This window comes from Dermacentor albipictus, chromosome 7 (genome assembly GCF_038994185.2).
Source record: "Dermacentor albipictus isolate Rhodes 1998 colony chromosome 7, USDA_Dalb.pri_finalv2, whole genome shotgun sequence".
In the NCBI taxonomy this organism is placed as follows: domain Eukaryota; kingdom Metazoa; phylum Arthropoda; class Arachnida; order Ixodida; family Ixodidae; genus Dermacentor; species Dermacentor albipictus.
Genome location: NC_091827.1, coordinates 91,582,520 through 91,609,575, shown reverse-complemented (window position 1 = coordinate 91,609,575; position 27,056 = coordinate 91,582,520). Strand labels below are relative to the sequence as shown.

Sequence of the window (27,056 nt, the reverse complement as noted above, 5' to 3'; positions counted from 1 at the left end):
AATGCAAGATATATTCTGAGCATCCCCATGCGACGGCAAGCAGCATTACCTTGTTTCCCTGCAGCTACGTGGCATTCGCATATGTTTATAAACCTTGTTGGGTGATAGTTGGGACAGCCTGCATATACTACGTTCATCCCTATAAACTGCTGTATATTTACCTTGCACTCAACATGCAATTTATATCTGTTGTAGCGTTTTCGTTACTGAATACCTTCTCAAGTTTTGCTAATCTTTTCTCTTCGTAAATTTTTTTTGCATGTGTATATTGCATTGAAACAGATTAAGTTTACCCTCGAACAAGCCCACTCTAATGTGATAACCAGGCTATTAAGGTGAAATATAATGAAATTCAATGAAATGAAATGTTAATTAAGGAGACCTCGGCGCTTGAGACAAGCAGTGAAGTCAAGAATGGCAATCGTCGTGTTTGACACAAAAGATTCGGCAACATTTGAAATTCACTATTTTTGTTTAATTTATTCACCGCTATATAAGGAGCAAAATTATGGTCATGTTTCGTTTCTTTTTGAAGGTCGTATGGGAACGTACGCGTCGGTACGTCAGTGTGACGTCCCCCATGTCAGATTATTTTTTGTTCTTCCGCATTTGGAACGTTCTCGTTCAGCAACAGTTCTCAAAACTTCTTTTCTTTGTTTTTTTTCTTTTTTACAACAGAATGCAGTCCAACTTAACCGATTATTAAGTCATCGGCGAGCTGACACCATCCAAGGTTATTACGTCATGGTTGGCTGCTGTGGGAACATCAAGGCGGCTTCGAAACCCAATTTTTCCTCATTGCGACTTTTCTGGTTTGCCGAGCCTCCTTGCACAGTAATTTCACCTTTTTTTAAATACTGTAAAAGGTTACTTTAGTCATAAACTTCATATGGTTTTTATACTTAGTGTAAGTATCTACACTCCAAAATTTGACGCTAGAGTGTGCGTTCTACGTGCAAATTTCTGCCGTGCTCCTCTTCGTTCCCCCGTCGTTTACGTTTATCCTTAAGAAAACAGATGGATTTTTAAAAGGCCGTATCGCATGAACTGCACTCTTATGATATAATAAAGAAGCAGACTCCAGAGCGTGGCCCCTACCTGTGCACCGGGTTTTCTCACGAAATGTATTCGAAATTCCTTTAAAGTTAGGGAAGTTGAGGTGCTTAAATGATTTCCTGGGGATTACTTTCACCACAGAGGCACAGATTTAATACTGATTTGATGCAGTAATTATAAAATGTAACTATTCAAGTTAAATATAATTATTTGATTCAATTAAAAATAGCCATCCGATTGTTCCCAACAGAAAACTTGAAGCGCCATCCAACAAGAACATTACTGTTTCCAAATATGGCCAGTTTCACAAAAGAAGCGAAGCCGAACAGCCGAAGATGGAAACTTTCACACTCTTAGTAGACGCCGATCCAAGACTGGTTGCGTGTCACAGACGAGCTTTCACACTCTTAGTAGAAGCTGATCCAAGACTGCTTGCGGGTCCCAGACGAGCGAGCACCAAGCGATCATCCTGACCAAACCGTGATCGTGCTAGCTTCATGCTCGCCTGACAATGAGGCGACAGTTCTGGATAGCGGTCTCTGGATAGGCGTCTACTAAGGGCGTGGCAGTTGTGCTCATCGCCTGTTCCGTTTCGCTGTTCTGCGTAAAACTGCCCAGATTACGCTGTAAAAATGTGGGCTTCCGCATTTTTCACTTCTGGAAAACTTTATCACCTCCTAAGATGGCTCGCTTCCATTGATTCTTCCATTGGAACAGATCGTACGGCTGTTTCGTTTAGAAAGTTGAATATATTAATTTGCATAATTATATAGTTACTACACTGAATTATAGTTCTTCAAATGTGTGCTTCTACTGTAAAAGTGATCCGGGAGAAATAATTAATTTACCGCAGCTTCCCTATTTAGCAACGAAATTCGAACGCATTTGGTGAAAACACATGGTAAAAGTGTACTGCATTCGGAAAAAAAATCGTCGAAGCACTCACGAGGGCGAAAAAATAAATATGTTCGTAGAGCGTCATGTCCTCATACAGCATGTCGTGCTGGGGACAGAGGCGCACGTTTTCCAGCGAGTCGTCATGGTACTTGATGAGGTCGAATCCTTCGATGATCGCCGTGCCGAACGTCGGTCGTAAAAATCCTGTGCAGTGGAGTCCATTAAAATGCACATTTCGTAGCCATGCGTTTTTTGTATCGAAAGAATATGCAACTTATTTCTCGTACGTAAAACAATACAGCTCAAATCCCACAGAAATGTCGTTAATTTTACTATAAAGAACGCTTTATAGTAAAGGACACAGATTGATGATAAGCAGCATAATGAACAACTATAAGAACATTTATTAAAAGAAAATGAGACATCCACCCAATCGTAGCAATTGCAACCCATTGGGGTCCCTCGAATGAAACGCCTCGCAGTTGAAGAAACATTCGTCTTGGTCCGGCACTCGAACCCAGGACCACCGCCTTGCCGGGGCAGCCGCTCTACCAACGGAGCTAACCAGGCGCCTGGCAGATGTCAGGGTGAAGTCGAATTTGTGAACAACTCAAAGCAAAGGCAAGAGGTTGGTGTGGTATTTCAGTGGAAACCCGCAAGGGGGATAGAAGTAAAGTTACTTATCTCCACTTTGCGGGTTTCCGCAGAACTATTACACAACACATTAAGAATAACATGTCATGAAGCAAGGAAGGCTGTATTCATTAGGCTGCAGAAATGTCACAATACGTTGTGTTCCACCAAGATCCCCAGATCTGCAGGCTCACTATGTAGTGGCAAATAACGTAAAAAAATGAAGCCTAAGGGGTTGCTTAGTGCGTGAAGTGTACTGTTATCTCTGCTTGAAAGCAAAAAAAAAGAAAAACCTTCCGATAACAAACTTCCCTTATATTTCAAGATAAATGAGAATGGCTGGCAGTAAGATATTATTGCGACTAATGCTACTCGGTGAAGCCTTCTATAAAATGATGGAAATTAAAGCTGCGGTTGAGGAAGAAAGCGGCACACTTGAGGAGTCCTCACAGACATAAGATATTTAATTCAAACGCGAAGCATCGCTCATCGTAAGGAGGAAGCACGCTTAGTTTACTCGCAATTAAATATTTGCAAGAAGATGAAATCTCACCGGATAACATGCTGCATGTGGTGGTCTTTCCAGCGCCATTGTGACCCAGCAGTACGAAGATCTGGCCGTAGTAGAGTCGCATGCTCAGATGATCCACTGCGAACTTGTTGCGGTACACCTGCGATGTGTATATAAATGCTCCTGCGCTGAACCCCTTAAAACAGTGAAATCGAGAGAATAAATGGGGAGGCCGCATACACTATGAATAGAAGTAAAATTTTAATAATTAGATGCAGGGGAATCGCGTGCTAGAACTGCGATCGGCTTATGAGACACGGCGTAGTGGATGAATTACGATTAATTTTGACCACCTGCAGCTCATGAACATGCACCTAAATCTGAAAACATGAGCGTTTTCGTTCAGTACCCCTATCGAACTGAGGCCGCCGCGGTCTTGATCGAACCCGCACCCTCGATGTCAGCAACGGAACGTCATTATAGCCACACAGATACAAAGTCGGGTAGGGTTTTATTTCACAAGTATAGGGCAACGATGAGATATGCCAAACGATGGCGCTGAATGGGTCAAGGTGCATGGGCGCTACCGGAACAAGCATTTTAGGTCGAACAAACAAGGAAAAGAGTGACAGAACGTTGTGTTTGCTTCATGAACTTATTCTCTGGAATCAGCTCTTCCTGTTTCCCCTTTCCCTTCCCCCAGTGTAGGGCAGGAAACCGCACGCTAGTCTGGTTGACCTACCTGCCTTTCCTCTCTTTTCTGTATCTCTCTCTATATATTCTAGAAGCAAATTCATACCGCATCTTTTATTTAGTTCTTATGGATTTTTACCCGTGACCCACCCGCATTTTTCTAAGTTTTACGAGCACTTGTGAAAGAGGAGGACTTTCTGTGCGCGACGTTTCGCAATGCGTATGAACGCAATAAAAAAGTTTCGTTCACTTTGAAGTAACTGACTTTATGGCAGATGCTTCAATTGTGAAAAAAAAATCAGCATAAGTGGAGTAATTTTTGTCAAAAGAAATTGCAACCTTATGACCGCTTTCTGAGACGCCTCGCCTTAAACTGTGCAAAATACATGGTAGTTCAAGCCATCAGTTTCCCAAAAGCGTACTTCACGAGGTTCCCCACAATCCTAAGAGGAATGCATTTCTTAGCAGATTTCGAAGGTGATTGTATCGAAAACGGTGCTAAATTTAGTATTTCCGCAAAGGAAGACGTGAGGACACTACTGTTGGCTTCAATTTCGCAGCTGGGACACGTGCCTCAAAGTCAACAGATAGAAAGTTAATTAACAGGTCTTCTTTAATTAGCCACCTGGACATTCCAATTAGTCACTCAGGCAACGTACGGCGGTTGACGTATTCCACCTCAGCGGGCCGAATAACCGTACGTTCTCCCTGCGAACCTTGTACAATTTGTTCGACCTAAACGGGTTGACTATGTACCCTGTATAACATGCGTTGCATACCATCTGTACTACGTGTTTTGCCGCACCTCCTACTAGCGCGGCATTGTCAGCTCGCCTTTATATATTTATTGCCTTAAATCGTGTGAAATGTAGTCTGAAAATATGTCAAAAGATTTCAGGTCTGCGCGCGCTGTGTTCCAAACACGTTTAACAACACGACAAAGACACCGCTGTATACTGCTATGCGAGGCTACGTATCACGGAGGGCTGCGCAAGAAGTATCAAGAAAAAGGAAAGGCACCCGAATGGCACAAAGGGATCAGACGGAGTGGCATAATAAGAAAATTTGCAGGAACAGCATGAAGTCGGATGAGTGAGAAAAGATTGATGGGCTACATATAAAATAAAACAGGTTAATAAATAAATAGGGTAAAATAGGTTGATGGTGTTAACGATAATCTCGCGCCTTGACACACCTTGTTTTCAGAGCAGCTACTACAGTAGAAGTGTGCTAGCCTTGCAAAAGTTAGTAACACGGGGAAAATGTCCCAGTGTAGCCCAAGAGGTGAATCATCGATAGCGGTAGTAAATTATTAAGCAGTTATACGAAATAAAGATGGTAGTTTTACACGGCGTGTAAAGTTGAAAACACTCGCTCGCTAACTAAACTAGCAAACATGGTATCGCGCGTGCATAGGCAAACATGAACACACTCGATGACCGCGGACATTCGATGTCACTATGCGCTGGCGTGAGGATGAGCGGCGCTAGCAACGAGCGACTTGCCCTTCGTGCTGCGTTTTCCTTCAACACGAACTAAGCGGCGAGAACACAGCGCAAGAGAAACCGTGAGCCCTCGGCGCGTGTTGACTCTTTTACCCGCCGCAGACTCATGATATCATGATCGCGCTTAGCCGCGCCGTACGCATCCACCACTAGAGTGGGACGTCGCACCCTCCCCACTCCCATCCTGCATTGTGCGCGATGAAAGACGACGCCCTTCCTCCCCGCCTCTTAATCTAGTAGGCGCTAGATGGCTCCACCACCCTTCTCTCCTCACCTTAGCAACCTTCCACTCGCACTTGCAGCGTACCACGGAGGAAGGAAACTAAGGAGAGGCCCTGACGTCACTCCTTGCGAAGCAAAAGTGAAGCCGGAAGTTGGCGTTGCTCATGGCGATGCTCCGCCTTTTGTGCCACCCTCCTCCCTTGTTTACATCTTTCGCGAAACCACGCCGCGCTGCGCGTGGTTTCGCGCGCGGAGCGCGCGCGCTCGCGCAACATCCGGCAGAGCACGGCGCAGGTAACACAGCGCAACAAGACACGGTGACTAACGCAAACTCGCCCACACAGCGCCTTTGCCACGGCACGAAACCTACCAGAGCAACACGTGTGAGCGCTCAAAAAATCAGAACAACGCCGCCATTGTGGCCCAAAAGGCGTGGCCATGCAGCAAAAAATAAAAAAGCAGCAAAAAAATGAGAACCTTTACGTCATTTCCGCCACACTTTTTTCCTAGCGCGCGGAGGCGGTAGGGCCTCTCCTTAGTGTCCTTCCTCCGTGCAGCGTACGGAGTGCGGACGCCATGTTATTGCACTTAAACTTTATGAGGAACTTCACAGCGACGCCGATGGCGATGCCGGAAATACGCCTAGAGGGTCCATATAGTTGCTATCAGAACAAAGAAAGCTGGTCGACTGCGACTCCTAACCTTGCATAGGTCGATGGTTTCTAGCACGAGCAACAGATGGCGTGGTTCCTCCTCGAAGTTCTCGTGGCCTTCCTCCTTGGAGTGGCTGCTCTCCTGGCTACCCGCCTCCTTGATTTCCTCCTGGATCACGTTCCAATAGCTCGCCTGCCGAAGCACGGAGACGACAGCAGATTGTGTGACGTGTTGGTCATCGAGAAATGCATCACGCTTACCCATTAGGAAATCTATATTGAGAATCTGAAGAGCAGTTTTTAGTATTAGAATAGAATAGAGCGGCGTTTAGTTTGGCACGAACAGGTATAATCACCTAAAACCGAATACGCATAAGCCTTGTGACCTGATTGCATGAATGGACGATGTCGGCTTAGGAGCACCTTATCTGTGAAGCCAGGTGTCGCATCAGTAAAACTTAAAAAAAAAGAAACGACAAGAACGGCGAAAATGGCTTCATGAGAAGAAGCGTCACCTTTAAGAGTGGCAGGCGATCGACAGCAATCAAAGTTCCCCGACTGCGTCTCACGCTTCACAGCAACTACAGCTTATGTAAGCGTAACGTTTACCGCGAAACTCTGGCGGTGAGCGTTATGCACGAAGGTTGCCTTTCTGGCAGAAACGCGGCCTCTTGCGCGAGCCCATCCCGGAGACAGTGCACATCCACGCCAAAAAAATCCATCATTTTCAGCCTTCGGTTGTCGTTTAGCCCTTTTAAAATTTCCGTTTGAGAACATTTAACGTAAAAAGCATAGGCTGTCAGGGTTTCGTTTCGCGCCATTTGTTTGTGGGCTGTCATTCTCAAAATTCCGCGCAATAACTTTGTCAAGAATGTAAGACAAGAATGTAAGACAAGACATACCACATGCCATATAACAAGGCGTCGCATTTACATATGCCTAAATATATACGGCAGTTCTTGCTCACAGAATGACAATGCTTGCTACGACGCCGACACCGGATTTCCTGCGACACGGTGCCCTTAACGCTGTCAAGTCAAAATCGATAGAACTGCACCTCAGGAAAAATACCCTCCGGCTACATTTACGTGGCGCGCGAAACAAAACTATTTCAGAATAAAATCATTCCGGGATTAGACAAGCACCATGCATAAGAAAAAGAACTTTAAAAATGTCAATATTGATATAAAAATGAAGTAACATTCAGATAACGTTATCTCCTCAGCCCTATTTGGCTGACTTTTCCACCAGTAATATTCCATCTTATTCCCCCCATCAACACATTCCCATGTGCTTTCCATCATTTTTCAAAACAAGTGAACATAGGCCTTATACGCGGGCTTCGGATCTTAACAAAGTTGTTCGTTCGAATCGCTAGAAACAGATAGCACCGATTCCATTGCTTGAGCTGGATTACTCTAGAGGCGGAGTGTACTGACAAGGAAAATTTAAAAGAAACTAATAAATTATAAACAACGCATCCCGAATTACAATTACAAATATGAGGCTGCAAACGTTTTTAGAAACCCCTTATATACGACGTGTAATATATAAAGGGATGAATCGCACAAATCTACTACAAAAGCTCACCGCTTAATAAAGTGCGTGCTAATTATATGTTGCTCAGAGAATAATTACCTCTCTAATAAACCACCTTTGGGCACACTTGTTCTTCACGAATTAAATCATGTGAGTTCTCAAAGCATATCCACTGGTAATAGATCTCAGAACTGCCAACACATTAAAAAGCACTACCCTCAATTTTCGAAAAAAGGCCCTGTTCTAAATTTACGGCTTTTTATTATTGTTTGTTTGAAAAAGCGCCTTCAAAAGCACTGCAAAGCAAGCTTACCGTAAACACAAAGGCTAATTGCACAATATAGGAACGCATGTGTCCGGAACTAGCTCCATTAACCAGTCAGCATAAGTTGCTCAATACCCAGGAACTAGCATGCACTTTTTTAATTACTGCGCTAATCAACTGTTGTGTGCCAATCAACGCTTGTATGGTGGACCCTTCCCATAATGATAAGCTCCTGTCCAGTAGTTTTTTTGTCCACTGCTCTCAGTCAACCGCTTTGCAACTAACCTATCTTCTTCAACCGCTAATTACTACTGAATCCCTAAATAGTGCTAATTTCAGCTTTCGACTAACTAGTCAAAGTTTTGTAGTGGAGACGCCTCACAAAGCCGACAAGTTCACTGACGTCGCGGCGTCTGGGGGCACGTTCATATGCGACCAATTCAGTTGCTCGTTGCACAATATTAGACAGGTCGTTAGACAGGTCGCTATGTAGCGGAAGAACGCTAAGTAACGTAAATTTGGAACATTTCCGCCCGCACCATGAAGGGAAAGTGGAGCGGCAGCGGTACCACGCTGGTCCAGGGTAACACGGCTTCCAGATACCAGATGGCGACACTGAACACAAACGAGCTGGCGCCCATGCACAGCATGATGGTGAACGGGGTGATGTTGTCCCTACCCAGCGCCTTCCGGTAGATGGCGGGCCAGCCGAACGGCACGTCTGCGGAAAAGAGCGTCGTGCTATGCGCATATTGCTATAGTACATATTAAAATAAAGAAAAGGGCCAGATTCGCTAGAAAAGCGAAGCGTCGATTGCAACAGTAAATTAAAAATATTTAATTATGGGGTTTTACATGCCACTAAGCACCATTTCCTTATGATGCAGGCACACCGTAGTGGGGGACTCCGTAATTATTTGAACCACCAAGGTGTTCCTGGACAGCTGTACGAAGTGAGGATAGTAGCTTTATCGGCCGTGTAAACTTGTAAACATAGCCATACTAACTACATTAACAAGGGTGGTATCAGGCGCGCCCAAGCATACATGAACACATCTCACTCGGGGGGCGCTGAAACTCGCTGTCAGAGCGCTGGAGTGAGGAAGTGCGGCAGCAGCGTCGAGTGAATTGATTTTTGTGCTGCGTCTCGCATCAGCGCGAACTAAGCCGAGAAATCACGACGCACGGGCGGAATCTGTCCCCGTCGCATATGGCCTTCAACATAGAGCGGCCCGGTGCCGCGTCACCGTCCCCTCAGCGACGCTCGGACACTGCGGAACTCGTCCAGGCTTCGTCCACTCCGGGTACTCAGCGCAGAGGACGCTCCCGTTCCAGGGGCCGCTCGAGAGTCCGTTCCGTATCCAGGGGCCACTCCGCCTCCAGGGCACGTTCCGGCTCCCGCCGTGGGTCCAAAGGATGGGCCTGTTCCCGGGGACGCTCCGGTTATCGGCCTCGCTCCAGCTCCAGGCCGGGGCGCGACACGTCGAGGCGGACCAGGTCCCGCTCCCGCACGCCCACCGCCCTTAGAAGCAAGTTCACGCTCTCCTGGGCCGACAAGGTTCGATGGGGACGTGAAGGTCCAAGAGGTGACGACCCGCCTCGCGATTCGCACCACGCACACGAGCTCGAGGAGTTGCGATGAGTTAACGAGCAGTTGAGGAAAGAAAACGCGCAGGTTAAACAAGAAATGCGCAGGCTAGCTGCGGAGATGGCGGAGATTGGAAGCTCGCGCTTTCACCCTCCTCGCCGCAACCGGCTTTGGCCCCGGTCGCCATGGATACGTCCGAGACATCCCACGCGGCTCGCGCGCCCAAGCGTCGAGCGGTAGAGAACGGAGAGGGAAGACGAGACTATAAAATTGCTCTCAGAACTCAAGAATGCCTTCGCCAGCACGCAGGCTAGCTTAGCAAAGGTCGAGGAAGCTATAGCGCACCCAAAAATGGGCTTAGGTGCACTCAGTGAACGAATAAGCAACTTAGAGGAGGTCGATGACAGGAGAGAACCCAGCCCCGCTCCTTCGCAGGTCGCAGCACGACGTCATGTGCTAGCACCACCGACGGAGGGCGCGATTCTCAGGGCCGTTCAAGCCTCCGCTCAGCCTAGCCATGGATAGTGCGGACGAGAACTTTAGTATCTGGCAATGGAACTGCGGAGGGTTTCCCAATAAGAAGCCGCTTCTGCAGCAATATTTAAGAACTCTCACGGTTAAGACCCAAATCATCGCTATTCAGGAAGTTGCAACTAGTACTCCTATCAAACTCGCAGGTTATCTGGTAGCATCCTCACATTCAGAAGGTAGGGGAGTTGCTACCCTCGTCAACAAAAGGTACAATTGCCTCTCTCGCGACCTCGGCGCAGTTGGTGATGGCATCGAGTACGTCATGACTGAAATCCTCATGAACCCACCCAGAAAGGGCCTCAAAAGAAACAGCCTCTTTATCCGCGATGTATACTGCAGCCCCAGCTACCGCAGGGCGAGGGCGAACTCCCTCCTCAATAGAGCCGTCAGCCTGGCCGGTGGGCACCCCCTTGTAGTCGTCGGGGATTTCAACGCCCCACATAGGGTGTGGGAGTACACCCATGACACGCCCAAGGGACGCGAACTGTGGCAGACTGCGATGGAAGTGGACTTGACCCTTATCACCGATAAGGATTTCCCCACTAGGACAGGCAACTCCGCATGCCGGGATACTACCCCAGACCTCTCTTTTGTCAAGAACGTAGGGGAGGTCAAGTGGGTAAACACGGCTATAGACCTCGGAAGTGACCACTACGTCATCGAAGTCTCCCTCCCGATTGCCCGCTATAAGACAAGGAAATTCAAGTTGATCGACTGGGACGTTTCCCGCAAGATCAGAGCCGAGCGCGCACCGATGGCAGGGACAGATTTTGAAGGTTGGTGCAGAGGGATCAGGGATGACGCCGTGGCGGCAACCAAGAAGGTCGTCACTGAACTCGACGTCGACAAGATGGATAGCAGGTTGGCGCACCTGCTGGAAGCCAAGCAAGCCCTCCTCACGAGATGGACGGGGCAGAAGCATCACAGGAGGCTCCGCAAGAAGGTTTCGGACGTTAACAGGGAGATCGAACATCACTGCAAGAACCTGTGTAAGCAACAATGGGATGAGCTCTGCGAATCCGTCGAGGGTCAGCTCAGATCAGGCAAGAGTGGGGTCTGCTCAAACACTTTCTCGATGAGGGCAGCACCAGATCCAGCCAGAGACGATCCCTCGCGCGAGCCATCCACCTCGCTACGGATTCTACCCCGGACGAGTTGATTGTCGACAGGCTCATAGACACGTACCTACCGGTCGCGGATAGCTCTACCCCTACCCAGTTCCCGGACTACGCGGGGTGTGCGGTGCCGGAGTTGGACCAGGACTTTACCGCGGCCGAATTCCGAGATGTCCTCTTCTCACTCAACGTCAAATCTGCGCCTGGCCCAGATGGCGTCACTAACAGGATGCTGAGGAATCTCGATGATGAGTCGATCGACTTCCTCACTGCAAGGATTAATGAAGTCTGGCGTAGTGGACAGGTCCCCACACAGTGGAAGGCGGCCTGCACGGTACTCATCCCCAAACCCGGTAAAGCACCAGGAATAGAGAATCTAAGACCAATTTCCCTGACGTCGTGTGTCGGTAAGGTTGCAGAGCATGCCCTGCTCAACCGGCTCAAGGTGCACATCGAGGCCAAGGACATGTACACCCACAATATGATTGGTTTCAGAGCCGGCATCTCGACACAGGACGCCATGAAGCTGATAAAGCATCAGATCATCGACCGGAGCACGGGTGATACCAGAGCCATCCTTGGATTAGACCTGCAGAAGGCGTTCGACAATATCTCACACGAGTTCATTCTCCAGTCTATTGCCGGCCTCGGGCTCGGGTAGAGGACCTACGACTTCGTCCAATCCTTCCTTAGCCAGAGAACTTCCAGGCTCAAGATCGAAGGATACCTTTCGCAAGAGATCACCCTTGGTTCACGTGGCACGCCTCAGGGCTCAGTCATCTCGCCAACATTATTTAACATCGCAATGATCGGACTTTCTAAGGAGCTCACGAAGATTCAAGGAATCAATCATACCATCTACGCAGATGACATCACCATCTGGTGCGTCGGCGGGAGCGACAGCCAAGTTGAAGCCGCCATGCAGAGCGCCATCGATGCGACCGAGCGCTTCCTCCGCCCCACTGGGCTCAGATGTTCTCCATCGAAATTTGAGCTACTTCTCTACAAGAAAACACCCAGAGGGGGCGGCCATCGTGATTGGAAACCGGCATCCGAAAGCGAAATACGGCTTTTCACTGGTGACGGGTCTCCGGTGCCCAGAGTCGACTCGCTCCGAATATTGGGGATGTATATCGAGTCAAACGGTGCCAATGGAACCGCACTCAGAAAGATCACCGCCAAGACGGAGAGTGCTCTCGGCCTCATTCGGAGGATCGCCAACAGGCACCGGGGAATCAAGGAAGACAACCTCATCCGCATTATACATGCTTTTGTTCTCTGTCACCTTTCATACTCGGCGACCATGCATAATTGGCATGCTGCAGAGAAGAACAAGCTCAATCCACTCATCAGAAAGGTCTTTAAGCTCGCCCTCGGCTTACCTGCAAGCACTCACACCAAAAACCTGTTGAAGCTCGGAGTCCACAACACGCTCGAAGAAATTATCGAGGCACAAGAGCACTCACAGCTGCTCAGGCTATCCGGCCCCCCGACAGGCCGCAAGTTACTCGGCGAGATGGGCCTCAATCCTGTCGACCAGGGCCCCGACGCCGTGCGGATTCCCAGCGACATCAGGTCTCACCTGCACATCGCGCCCCTTCCCCGCAATATGCACCCCGCAAACAACGTCGGCAGACGTCGGGCCAGGGGTACAGCTCTACTCGAGCATGTCCGCAATAACCACATTGAGGCAAGCTTCGTGGATGCCGCGGCATATGTCCAACAAGAGGCATTCGCCGTCTCCATCGTAGACTCCAATTCAAGGCTCACTTGCTGCGCTACGGTACGCACTTCGAGGCCCGTGGTAGCCGAACAGGTTGCAATCGCGCTGGCTGTGCTCGATGGCCGCAGGGAGGCAATATATAGTGATTCCAAGGCAGCCATTAAGGCCTACCAAGCCGGTATGGTCTCCCCCCAGGCCGTACGCATTCTCCAAAGCGCCAAAAGTATCTCTCCGCATTCTCTCATTTGGTTTCCCGCTCACTTGGGGTCGAGTGAGGGTTCTCCGTCTAACCCTAACGAGGGCGCACACGAGGCCGCGCGAGGACTCACTGACCGCGCCGCCTCAGCAGTCGCCCAGCCCCGCGGGGAACCCTTGCTTGCGTTTAATGAGATCACCACGCACTACTCTCTGTCAAAACGGGTCTTCCCCCTCCCGCACCCCGCCTTATGTAGGGCGCGGGCGGTTACCCTTCGACTTCTAGAAGCCCGTGCATACCCTAACCTCGCGGTTCTTCATGCTATATACCCTGAAAGATATCCCAGTGCGGACTGCCCTGCCTGTGGACTAAGGGCAACATTGCACCATGTGTTGTGGGAGTGTGAAGCCATCGGCTCCTCCTTCAGCGAGGATAGGTGGGCTGCGCTCTTGGGCAGCCCCGAACTCAACGACCAAACCCTGGCCGGCCAGAGTGCCCGCGATCGGGCCGTCACGCTCGGCTTGGCGGTCCCTACGTGGGACTAGCCGGGTGGCGAGGGGTCTTCCCTGCGTCTTCTCTGGACCAAAATAAAGTTGCTTCACTCACTCACTCACTCACTCACTCACTCACTCACTCACTCACTCACTCACTCACTCACTCACTCACTCACTCACTCACTCACTCACTCACTCACTCACTCACTCACTCACTCACTCACTCACTCACTCACTCACTCACTCACTTTCACTCGCACGTACAGCATATGGGGCATGGCGGCGATTTTATCGGCCTTGGAGTTTATGCAGAACCTCACGGTGATGGCGACGACAGAAATGCGCCTGAAGTGTCCGTATAGCTGCTGTCGCAATAAAGTATATATCAAGATTAACATACCACAAATACGGTCGTAAAGTTGCTGCTGCAATTAAGGATCGTTAAGGCAATAGGGGAACGATAGCATATAGCGGGCTCCACTAAAAATAAGGAAGCGGGATCATCATTTCCATGCGCAATTACTTTTGTAAAAGAACTTTAAAAGTGCTCTTCACCATTTTCATAGCATGGTTGGAGAGCTCTGAAACGACCACGCCAATGTGCCACAAGATTTGGTGGATAGATGTGCTACATAAAAGTGAATGTTCTGGGAACTACACAAATCGGGTCCTACCAGCGTTGGTGTAGTACGACATTCGTCGTGAAGGAAACTAGGAAGCGCATTACGTCACGCCGCCAGCCTTTGCAGGCCAACTATCCCTGAAGCCAGTGCTGATTGTTTTTTCCCTATCAAATAATAGTCGTGGTTGGACGCGGTTAAAGCAAGTTGGTCGAGCGATAGCACGGTTTTGCTTGCTTTGGGATAGGACACAGACGCTGCTCGGCGCTGTCAGCAACTACTGCCTGTATAATTGCAACCTAACACACAGACAGACGCTGCTCGGCCCGGCAACATGAGCGAGGAAATTGACCTTCACGCTGCGTCTTGCTTCAACGCGAAGTAAGCGTCAAAAGCACAGCGCATACGAAGCTACCAGCACTGGGCGCACTTCGTACACATAGCAGATAACTTTGAAGATGAGGCCCGCGCGAGCGCGCACTTCGTCCACATCGCAGATTGCTTTGAAGATATGGGCACCGACGCGGCGTACGCAGCAGCCGCCAGTATTGGCAGGCTAAGTCCCAGTTTGATCTTCGCCGTGCTTGGAGGTCAGATTTACGGAACCAGGCGTTTTCTGTCTTCGTACCTGGAGCAGTGGAGCTATGGATCTAGAAAATTTATCAAATACGGAACCTGCGCTTGACTGAGCCGACTCAGTATGCTTGGTTCTCGGAAGGTTTTATTCAACAGTGCACTTGTTTCGATATTCCAACAGTCACTTTGTGCGCATTCCCTCCCGATATGCTTGAGCAACTTCAGTCGCTTATTCCAACGTATGCATTCATCATGTTCGCTACAACGATCCAGTGCAGCAGCCACACGTTGCAGCCACACAGCCGTTGTCCGATCGGAAACGCTTGCGCTTAGAGCAGCTAGTGCTGGGGTAGACGACTCCAACCTTGCTGCCAAATGATCGCGTGTGAGGCTACATGTTTCTGGCTTTACTTTTCACAGGGAAAACCCCAGCCCAGTTCTTTTCTGCCGCCAGTACCACCAAGGTAATGTTTGCACCTTGAGACCAGAGGTCGCATTATGCGAATGCATCTGTAATTCTAAGTCTTTCCGCCCCATTACTCAAAGTGAGCAGCCACGCCAACTCGCCCGTAGCACGATGTAAGAGAATATTAACGAAATTACTACAACGCAAAGCTGCACAAGTGCGACCCTGGCGACATGTAGGGATGCTGTACTGAAATACAATTTTCTGGAAAGGCTTGTTGTGCTGGAGTGTTTAGGAAGAAAAAGCTTGCTCCACATTAACTCACACCTAGTCAGCACGGAGTATTCTACTCAAACTAAGCATGTTTCAACCTCCTTTCTTACGGCAACTTTTAATTTTAGAGTTCTTACTTAAACAGTGTTGAAGAAGCACCTGAACTAATAGTAGTCCTGTTATTAGCTAAGTGTTTTGTTCACATGAATATTTCTTGTAAACATGTTACCTTGATTGACGATTTAGGCCTGTGACTGTAACCTTCGTCTCTTTGATTTTGTTAAACTGAACGTAAACGCTGGCATTTTGTCACGTTGTCGCGATGGTAAAGTGACTGTGGCTCAATGGCGAGTAATAAAGCTAACAATTTACTGGGGACACCTTTGTGCCCGCGAAAATAAGTTGCACTACCGCAGAATGCTAGTGACAAGCCCATGAGACGATTGCCAAAATCTTATCTGCAGGTCAAGTGGGTCATCTTTCATGCGTTGCTCGTCGAAGGTTCCAGCGTAATTGTTAGTGCTCGCGTGCCTTCCCGAAAGTACTACATAATTAGTGCCGCACATACGATAAGATTACACAAGGTCCGGTGACAACAGACGACGGATAGAACCAACGACAACAATAAAGGAAATTCATAGATAGAAAGACGCGTCTTGCGCTGAGCAAAATATTGCAAAACTGATTTTTTCGTGGTGAACGTTCACCGAAAATATAAACATATCAATGTTTGTCAATGCCTATCTCTTAAAGAAGCATCGTCGCGACGCTACATACACCGGAACTAAGAAAAACAGCACACAGTAAATAAAACTAGCAACGCAAGAGAGAAATAAGGTTCCAAAACTCGGTACCGCGCATTGACATGCTACTCACCACGCCGACGATTTCAGGTCTCGCGCCACCGTTGTAACTGCGTAATGCCGTCTGGCATGACCTCATAGACCCGTGTGCCAATATGAATGAATAAATTCTGGTGTTTTACGTGCCACAACCCTCATTTCATTATGAGGCACGCTATAGTGGGGGACTCAAGGTCAATTTTGACCATCTGTTAACGTGCCCCCAATGCGCAGGACACGAGCATTTTTGCATTTCGCCCCTATCGAAATGCGGCCGCTGCGGCCGGGATTTGATCCCGTGGCCTCGTGCTTAGCAGCGCAACACCACAGCTGCTAGGCGACTGCGGCGGGTCGAGTGCCAGCACGTTGAAGGATCTTGTGCGGCACGAAAAAAATTGGAGGACGCTTAAGCTTCGCCTTCAAGAGTGGGACGCGACAGCGTTCCCGTCGACCCGCCAAGGGGTATAAGACAGTGCGCTACGGCACAGCGATCACTTACGATGCGCCCCGCATCGGACTTAGCGCCCACCTATCACGCGGTGAGCGTCGAGCAACGCAGCGTTCGGCGCGGCAACGAAACGTGCGCCTGAGCGAACGGAACGAACCAAAGAACTCGGTGTCTCGGAGGGGAAACGATCTACGCCAGCCAAACGTCGTGATCGGCACGGGCAGAGAGATAGATAGTAATCTAAACCGGGAGCACGGCGAAGCGTCGTCAGGGGAGAGGGAGTCCCGCGACGCGCCTGGCAGCGGTCCCAATGCGCGCGCGGCGCGCCTCCTGTCGGGGCAGCGCCGTACATTGAGAGGAGGGGGTCTTCTGTGTTTGCCACAAGATGGCTCTGCGTGTGCGGAAAGCGCAGAAGAAATGCAGCGGAAACGCACTTCGCAACTCGTGTAATTGTGACTTCTGTACGTTACATGTTCATAATTACCGATATACACCGCAGTATAACTTTCCACGGCTCGTTTCGAAGGCAACACCGCATTCACTAGAGGCGCGTTTGCACCGCTTGGAAGCATCGAACTCGTGGCTGAGTGGTAGCGTCTCCGTCTCACACTCCGGAGACCCTGGTTCGATTCCTACCGGGCCAATCTTGGAAGTTGCTTTTTATTTATGAAGCGCCTACCGTGATTTATCGCTCACGGTCAACGCCGCAAACGCCGACACCCGACACCGACGCCGACGACACCGGCTTTTCTGCGACACGAGCTCCTTAACGCTATCGCGTTAAAATGTCGCAGCGGCTTTTCACTGAGTCCACGCCGACGCATTGGGGCACAAACCCAAACACGGCCTCCGGGCTAGTACTGCGCTTAGGGTTGGCTGTCTTTTGCTGGTTCTTGATGCGCTGTTGGGCGAGCTGTCGCGTAGGTAGGCGGCGACGTCGAGGCTTCCTTTGTCGGCGACGTGGGGCAGCGTGGTGTTCAGCGTAGCCGCAATGTTCATTCTATAAACCAGCTTGAACGGTGTCATCTGCGTTGTCTTTTGCAATGCTGGGTTGTCACCCACGGAAGGACGGCATCCCACGTCTTGCGTTCGACGTCGACGCAAGGTCTTGTTCAGGCGTTCTATCAGGTCGTTCGTCTGCGGGTAGTAGGCGGTTGTCCTCCGGTGGCTTGTCTGTCTAAACTACAGGATGGCTTAAGCAAGCTCAGCAGAAGATGCCATTCCTCTCAAGATAATGAGAACTTCCGGCGCACTATTTAGCAGCAGGATGTTCTCGGCGAACAATTTCGCTACTTTCGCCGCACAATGTTTGGGCAGGACTTGTTTCGGCGTGGCGGGTAAGCTAGTTCGTGGAGTCGGTGGCCATGACGACCTACTTGTTCCCGAATGTTGACGCTGGTAAAGGTGCCAAAAAGTCCATCCCGGTCATCTGAAATGGTCGTCAAGCAGGCTCAATCAGTTGTAGCAATCTCGCTGGCTATGTCCGTGGTGTTTTGTGTCGGTGGGAGTGTCGGCACTTTTTGACGTAATGCATGACGTCAACGTTGAGGCGTGGCCAGTAATACTTCTCCTGAATCCGAGCTGGCGTGCGGCAGAAACCTAAACGCCCAGCCATTTTGTCATCCTGAAGAACGTATTGAACGTATGGCCGCATTGTTGACGGCACTGCCAGAAGGCAGTTGGCGCGGACTGGCGAGAATCGTTTCTGTGTGAGGACATCGTTTTCCAAGAAAAACGAAGACAAGCGGCTCTTAAATACTATTATGACAAAGTCGGTTCCAAGAACTCGACAACGCTTCTTATCTGCGGGTCTGCTGGCTGCTGCGCAGCGAAGTCATCGGCATTAATTGTTCCTAGGAAAAGGTTATCGTACTTGTCTTCCGGCGGTGGTTGAACAACGGCGCGGGTGAGGCAGTCGTGCGGACTTTTTTCGTGCGGACTTATAGATCCCGGTGTTGTAGAACCCTCGCAGTAGAGGGCTCCACCGCGCGAGATATGATATGATATGATGATATGATATACGAGGCACGCTATGGCGTGCCTTGTATATCATATTGTGGTTTTGAGACGTAAAATCCCAGAATTCAACACATTACAACACCGTCCTCCTCTCAAGAGCGCACATCGAGTCAGTTTTCATAGTTGCTGCAGATGTATACACAAGAAAACGAGACATTGCCGATGAAAAAAAACCGGGAATGGCGATCGTTAATGAAGATTAAAAAAAAGAACTGTGGAGGGCTGTAAAGGGCGCATTGAAAGAGTCACACCAGCTTGTTCTAATAATGTATTTGTGCAAGGTTCATAAATGTAAGGAGCCAAGTAATCGATTACTTTTGACTAGTCCTTGAATTACTTTAGTGGGGCAGTAACTGGTGTCTGCAATCGGTTATCTCAATAAAGAAGTCAAATTAAATCAAATCAAATGTTTTATTTCCAACAAAACTTGTTATCCGTCCTCCAGGCGAATGAACCCAGTTCCCAGACTTCTCAGAGTACCCAGTTTATAAACACTTGTTTGGATTTCCACTTCACCCAGCTTGTACTGAAACCAACGCGTGTGTCTGCCTCTTCATCTAACATACTAGACCTAATTCTCACTGGGAACCCTGACACAGTTTCCCCAATTCTTTAAATAAAAGGCTTAAGTGATCACCTTGCACTCACTTTTCATATCAGCACACGGGCTCCTGTTAAGAAAACTACGAAGGTGATCCGCGATTACAGCAAAGCCGACTTGGCTTTAATTACCACCGAAATGGAAAATTTCGCAGCTTCTTACATCGCTAATTGCGACCAGTGCTGTGTTGAAGCAAACTGGTGCATTTTCAAAAATAAAATGTCACTAAACGAACGTTTCGTACCGCAAAGAACAGTCGCTTGCAAGCCACGGTCTCCTTGGTTCAAGCCCTTTTTGAAGCGACTACGTAACAAAAAAAAGCGGTTGTTTCGTCGCGCAAAAGCTTCATGCAGTGACGTTGCTTGATCCGCTTACTACCTCACTGAAAGTGACTACAACGCAGCCACCGCTAGTGCGAAACAGCATTTTTATTCTGTTACCCTTCCATCCATCTTGCAAACTAATCCTCGTAAATCACTTCAACCCTGTTTTAAAAAAGTTTATACCACAGCAACCACAGTTAAAGGTACTCCAAGCAAAATAATCCAATTAACATATCCAAATAATCAACCTGTTGCTCCTGAAGAATGCTGTAATGTATTTAATGATGTGTTCTCTTCCCATGTTACCACAATGCCACGTAGATTACCACTTGTATCCAATTCTGGTTTTTCGCCCATGGATCCAATCTCTATTGACTGGGTTGGTGTTAGTTGCCTAATTAACAATCAAAAAACGTCCTCCTCTGCAGGCCCAGACTGCCTGAACTCAAAAATTTTGAAGTGAACTAATGTATTTTCTGCTGTTATTTTGTCGCACATTTTCACTCAGTCATTACAACAGGCTGTTCTTCCACACGACTGGTGAGTGGCAAAGGTGATTCCAGTTCATAAATCAGGTAACACACACTTACCCAGCAATTACAGGCCTATCTCACTAACAAACATTTCATGTAAAATTCTTGAGCATATAATATATTCACATTTGGCTGAGTTTTTAGAATGAAACTCCTTTTTCAACTCCTGTCAACATGGTTTCCGTTAGTTCTTTTCCTGTGAAACACAGCTCTTAACATTTACTAACAATGTCTTTGCAATTTCTGATCAAGGTACCGAAATTGACTGCATATTTCTTGATTTTGCCAAAGCCCTTGACTCTGTGACCCATGATTTACTTCTGCTTAAGCTGACTCAACTTAACTTGGACGCAAATGTACTCGAGTGGATAAAAAAACTTTCTAACAGTACGCAGTTTGTAAACACTAATAACTGTAATTCACGGTTTTCTAACGTACCAGCAGGTGTTCCTCAAGGTTCAGTCCTGGGTTCACTTCTCTTTCTAATCTATATTAACGATCTTCCGAACTGCGTTCTTTCCTCTTCCATAAAGCTTTTCGCGGGTGACTGTGTTCTTTACCGTAAAATTACTAATCCTTCAGATTCCCAAGAGCTGCAGGACGACCTTAACCGCGTAATTGAGTGGTGTTCTAATTGGTGCATGCAACTAAATTCTAATAAATGCAAGGCCATGCGTATATCTCGCAACACTGCCATGCACACCTACTCTATTAATGATGCACCTGTGACGTCAGTTAGCTCTTACAAGCATCTCGGCCTTCACATATCAAATAACCTTTCTTGGCACTCGCATATTGAGTATGTTACTAAAAACGCTAATAGCATGCTTGGTTACTTACGCCGTAATTTTAGCTCTGCCCCTTCTTCCCTGAAGCTAACTCTTTATAAAACTTTAGTTCGCTCCAAATTGGAGTATGCTTCAGCCATTTGGGATCCGACTTAGTCTTCATTAGTTTCTACTCTTGAAAGTATTCAAAACCGCAGTACACGCTTTGTCTTATCTAATTATTCTCGCTATGCAAGTATTTCTTCAGTGAAACGAACTTTTAACTTACCTGATCTTTCGTTACGCCACAAATCTTCCCGTCTCTCCCTTTTTCACAAAGTTTTTCACTTGGACTGCCTTTTAAGAGAGACCCTTCTTGCCCCTCCGTCTTATATCTCGGCCCGCACTGACCACAGCCTGAAAATCGGGGTGCCATTGCACCGTACTAACCGGTACAGTGACTCATTCATCCCCAGGACAAGCACGGACTATAATCGCCTTCCCGCCTCAATCGCACTCATCACCGACCCTACTAACTTCAAGACCGCCGTTCAGAATGCCTTTTGTTAATATCTTTTGGTAATACTTTTTGTTTGTATTTTTTACTGCATTACTTCTTGTTTTGACTCCACTCCTTTTTGTAACGCCTTCGGGCCTTGAAAGTACGTGAAATAAATAAATAAATAAATACAGCTTGAACGTGCCTGAAGGCCCTCACATGGCAGCAGTAAGTCAACATATGGAAACACTGATCTATTAGGATATACAAATACAGTGGGTCACATTTAAATTAAATACAAGATATCACATTTCAAAAATACGTTTACAAAAATTCGCTCCAATCTGTTTTCGAGTCAAGGCACTTATGATAACATTTTCTTTCTCAAATTTATTTAAGAGTGAAGGTAGCCTGTGTCTTAGCGACGGCATGCGGTAATTTGTACGTCTGTATGATACTAATATACGTCTGATATACGTCTAATTGTACGTCTGTATGATACTGCTATGATACGTCTGTGTGATACTGTATGCCTTTGCTACTGGTACGCGCATCACTACTATGATATTCAAGTCGTGACGTTTGTTTTAAAAATGTTTTAGAATTTTCGGAGCCAAAGGAAAAAGAATACCAGTAGCCGCTATTCATAAAGGTTAGTAACTCGTATTATGTTATAAGTTGCGCAGTAGAATGGATATAAGGTACATTCTCTACATGCCGAAGTGCTCATTTTTGAAGTTGAACAAGTGCATGAAGATTACGTTTCGTCGTGGTAGCCCATGCAAGCGCACAATTCGGATGCGATCCAAACAATGCATAACATGCCTGCAATCTGTAGAAAAAAATGACGGCAACGGGACAATGCACCTGCGACATATGAGAATGATTTCATAACTAGTTCAATTTTATATGTCGAGTTCATATCTTCTAAAAGCGTAAGGCCCAATACTTTGTATTCGGTTAGAATCTCAATGCGCGCGCCATCCAACAATAATTCTTGATTTATATAAGACTGTCTGCCTCTTGCCTTGAATAATATGGCCTTTGATTTGGAGCTATTAAGCAATTGTAATTGCAACCGGTTACCCTTTCTGTTTTTGCAACGTGTGCAAGTCTGATCAGACGTAAACCTGGCATCTCATAAACGGCAACCGGTACTCGTATGCAGAGGCCAACGTCGTTTCGGCATCCTTTCAAGGCTTACCGTAGGACTCGTAGAACTCGACGATGCGGAAGAAGAAGTAAATCCCGTGTATGGGAATCATGGAGGCGGCTATCTTGGCACTGCTCTTGGTCGTGATGTAGGCTGACACCGTGCGCGCCGACCACTCCAGCGACAGGAAGGGACCCAGCAGAGACACCATCCACAGGATGAGGCCACACGCCATGCCCAGACTCGCTGCGCAAACCCCCGTGGCGCATTGTAGTCGGTGTCGTGAAACGAAGTACAAGCCCACTCGGTAATCGACCTAGCCGTTCTTCGCCCAAGGAATGCGCACTGCGCACACTATTCTAGACTGGGCCACGCGTTTCGAGCGTATGACGCACGCAACGGCACCTAGCTATGGCGACTGACTACACTCGGAAGACGTACATTTCCGACTGAAATTCCGGAACCCACCCGCTGCGGTGGCTAACTGCTGACAAGCACGTGGTCTTGGGTTCAATTCCCAGCAGCGACGACCGGATTCACATGGCAATCAAATGCCAAAAATGCTTGTGCACAGTGCATTCGGTGAGCGTTAAAACACTCTGCGTGCTCAGAAACGCCCTTGACTACGCCGCCTTCATTGCTACCCATGGCGCAGCTTAAATCAAATCAAATCGCCCATAGAACAGAATGTGCGAATAGTTAATTTGTTAAACAAGGCGACATCGGACGGGGAAAACGAAATCAAACAATACGTAATCTTAAGTAACATGATGTTTATGTTGGGCCTAATTATGTTCATCCTGCTGTTACTGCACCTCTTGGAAGACCGTGTTTGTATACTGCTAATACGTTCGTTTGTTTATGTATTTACTTATTTATTTATTCCTGTGATCAACCCGTTGGCATGGTTATAATGGGAGTGGGGTTCTGAACATAAAATACAGATAAACAAAAGTAACTGTCAAGACCAACAATATACGTTTCGCTGAACGTGGAGAAAGATATATTATTATTATTATTATTATTATTATTATTATTATTATTATTATTATTATTATTATTATACAGGCGAGAAGGTTAACACACACCATGTCAGTGTTCAAAACATTCGTACCAGGATACCTAGCGAGTAATAACTGTTTTCTCACCCTGGTACTTTCTTGTCTTTGTCCTTTCCTTGCTAATGGAAAAATTCCGGCAGAACCTATTTACATGCCTGCCAACCTTGGCAGATTGAAATTCATCAAAATCCCACTTCCTTGAGGCAATACGAGGGGAGTGGGGGGCAGAGAGAGAAATAGGAGGTGGAACAGCATCCTTGCATTTTTTTTTCTAAGCTTTGCCTGAGCAAGCATCTTTTCTGGGCTGCATACTCATTTTACTAAAGAACGCTTACGTTTAGACCCCGCGCAAGAGCAGCAGTAAAGTTACCTCACATGGTGACCAGTATTATATTAATTTTAGATAAAGTATTTTTTTCACCAATTGCTATTTGCAATCTCGCCTTCTTAGGAAACATTTCTGAATAAGCTTGCTCGAACTAAGTAATCTTTTATGTTTATATGGCGCCTTGCTCCGTCAAAAAGAGGGAGACGCATGTACTGTCACAATATCTTGCGCACAATAGCTTGCAGCTTTTGCAAGGTAAAGCTGCCCTTCTTTCAGGCCTTTAAAACATTATTAAAAGCAGAATTTATTTTTAGTAAAACATTACGCAGGCATTCGTAAAATAGTTAAAGAACCTAAATTCGTAAACTTTGCGCAAAGTTAGGGACAGTAGGCTTGTGCCCAACTGCGATAATTGCCAAAGTTATACGATAGCCACCGTCCACTCAGCACGCAAAATTTATCCAGCACCCAATTAGAATCCACGGAGTGGAGCATGGCAGTGCGACTGTTCGGCTTCCTCGCCTTAGCCGCCAAGCTCACTACGCGTCTCTGAAGAACATTTAAACCTCCGCGCGCGAGCTGCGCATGCGTGTCGATACGATGTCATGACGGTGGCGGTGCGCTTCCGCTCTGCTGTGGCACGCATTGCGCATCCCTCCTCATCTATTGGCGTGGCGCCGAGGATGCCATGCTGCAGGCTCAGATTCGATTCCTTGCAGGGGCTACAGTTTGATCATTCTTTTAGATTGCAACTCTGAAGCGCCCGTTCCTGCGTTGAGCGTCGGCGTGCCTCGCCGTCGTCCCTCGCCGTAATCGAGCGGAGAGCACAGGCGAAATATGAAAGTGAATTCGGAGCGCAGCGGAAGATGCAAGAAGAGCGCGCGATGAGGAAAAGGGAGGAGGAGGCTACAGGGAAAGCATGTGGCGAAAGAAAGAGCATGAGGAGAGGGGGAAACGGCCCGCGCATGCGCCGAGTTGCCGGCGACCACGGCAACTACCGGGGAGAGCTTTATTTCGCTCCTTTTGTGCATAAAGTCCATGCATTACGCATGCGCGGCTCTGATTCGACGAGTGATTTCAACTGAGTTGCGGCTGCGCCCTCCTCCGTGGGATTTGCGTCGCGGCTCCCTCTCTGCACACTTCTTTTTCTGACTCTCGCTCGCGCGCCTGTGCGAAAGCGCTACCGCCGAACATCTGGCGCGACTTCGAGGTGGAGACGGCGTCTGCTAGTTGTACGCGTCGACCACATCTAATCGAGGTTCGCACGTTGCATTTGCCGCGTTTGCCCTTTAAACGTCTGGAAGATCTATACATGATTAGTGGTTTTAACCGCTATCAGTAACATCTGTTTTCTTTATGGCTGGCTAACTATGTGCGTGTGTATGCAACCTCATAGGCACCTTTGTATATCGGTAGATCCACCGTGGCACTGTGGTGCATGTGTGTGCGTGGTTAATTGTGACCGATAATATTGTTCTGTACTAGGTACATCTCAACAAGCTTGCTCTTATGCTTAGGTGCTAATAGAGTCCCTTTCAGTAAATATGAATCGGCGTTTTAATTCAACCGCGGATAGACTAGTCTGCCTGATGCGGCACCATTGCATGTTAGGCCGTTAGATGAATTTGAAATTTCAAGAATTCAACCGCTTCCTTCGTATCCAGGTGTGGCCGAATCACCGTACGTTTGACTATGTAATCGCAAATTTTCGCATCGGCGCGCGCATTAGAGAAAAATTTATTTTATACGTTTTCACCATTTTTGGCTTTCATTTATTAAATTTATTTCGCTAAAATTTATTTTGGCGACCACAATCATGGGGATTAATGAGAACAATTTAGGAATACACAGTAGCCATTCTGTAAACTAATTTTCGATATTGTTGTAGTATAATTGTCTCAACGCGAACATGCCGAAAAAAGGTGAATGGACTACTACTCGCTGTATAATCGAATAAGCACATAGTGTAATTTGACGTGTTACACGGAAACCATGCATGACTTCACCGTGCACATCGTGAAAAGTGATTGCGCTTTTTGAGCAATACTAAAATGCGCATATGCTGAGCACAGCGTTGAGTTTCCTTTAACACTTGTAGCGCCAGTCTAGATAACTCCCTGCATCCAGTAAACCATTAGGTACGTTATCTACCACAAAATATTATTGAAGGTGGTGGTACAAGCTGGTTTTTATTGTGCGTACACATAGAAGAATTCAGTGAAGTGAACGAAATAAATATAAATAATAAAAGTCCGTTAAGGTGCAACCAGAGAAAATAAAATAAATTGTACTCGAAGTAGTAATCTGATGCCAAAGTCAGACGTACGGCAATTCTGCCACACCTGGTAATGAATGATCCTCTCGAATTCATGAAATTTAAAATTCATCTAACGGCCTAACATGCACAAGTGCCGCATCAGGCAGACTAGTCTTACTGCGGTTGAATTAAAACGCGTATTCAAACGCACTGAAATGTACCGTATTAGTACGTAAGCATAAGAACAAGCTTGTTGAGACGTACCTGGCGCGGAACGGTATTCTCCGTCGCAATTAATCACGCACGCACATCCACCCGAGTGCCATGGTGGATCTATACATATACACAGGTACCTGTGCGGTTGCATGCACATGCACACAGTTGACCGGCCGTAAGGAAGACGGATGTTATTGATAGCCGCGAAAACCACCACTCATATATAGATCTTGTAGAAGTTTAAACGGCAAGCGCGGCAGATGCAACTTACGAAGATCCGATCAGACGTGGTCGACGCATGGAACGAACAGGCGGCGTCTGCCCCACGAAGTCGCGCCAGATGTTCTGAGGTTGCGCCTTGGCTCAGGAAAAGTAGGGTTAATCGAGGGAGCCGCAAGGCAAATCGCACGGTGGAGGGCGCAGTCGTAACGCAGTTGAAATTCCCCGCCGAATCAAAGCCGCGCATGCGCAGCCAACTTTCCGCCCGAAAGGAGTAAACAAAAAGAAAAAAAA

The 27,056-nt window shown here is 47.6% G+C and overlaps 1 protein-coding gene across 4 annotated transcripts in view; it reads right to left on the bottom strand.

The window, feature by feature from the left end:
• The window catches only part of LOC139048064 (phospholipid-transporting ATPase ABCA3-like), a 176,055-nt gene that overhangs the window by 89,437 nt on the left and 59,562 nt on the right, over positions 1–27,056 (bottom strand). For all 4 annotated transcript variants that reach the window (XR_011507473.1, XM_070522455.1, XM_070522456.1 and 1 more), the window contains 5 exons: positions 22,733–22,927; positions 8,514–8,695; positions 6,220–6,363; positions 3,140–3,257; positions 2,003–2,157 (listed from right to left, as the gene is read on the bottom strand). Coding sequence is in view for 3 of the 4 variants with exons in the window: in XM_070522455.1 (XP_070378556.1) it covers positions 2,003–2,157; positions 3,140–3,257; positions 6,220–6,363; positions 8,514–8,695; positions 22,733–22,927 (794 nt within the window). In the remaining variant the exon portion in view is untranslated. The remainder of the gene's footprint in view (positions 1–2,002; positions 2,158–3,139; positions 3,258–6,219; positions 6,364–8,513; positions 8,696–22,732; positions 22,928–27,056) is intronic.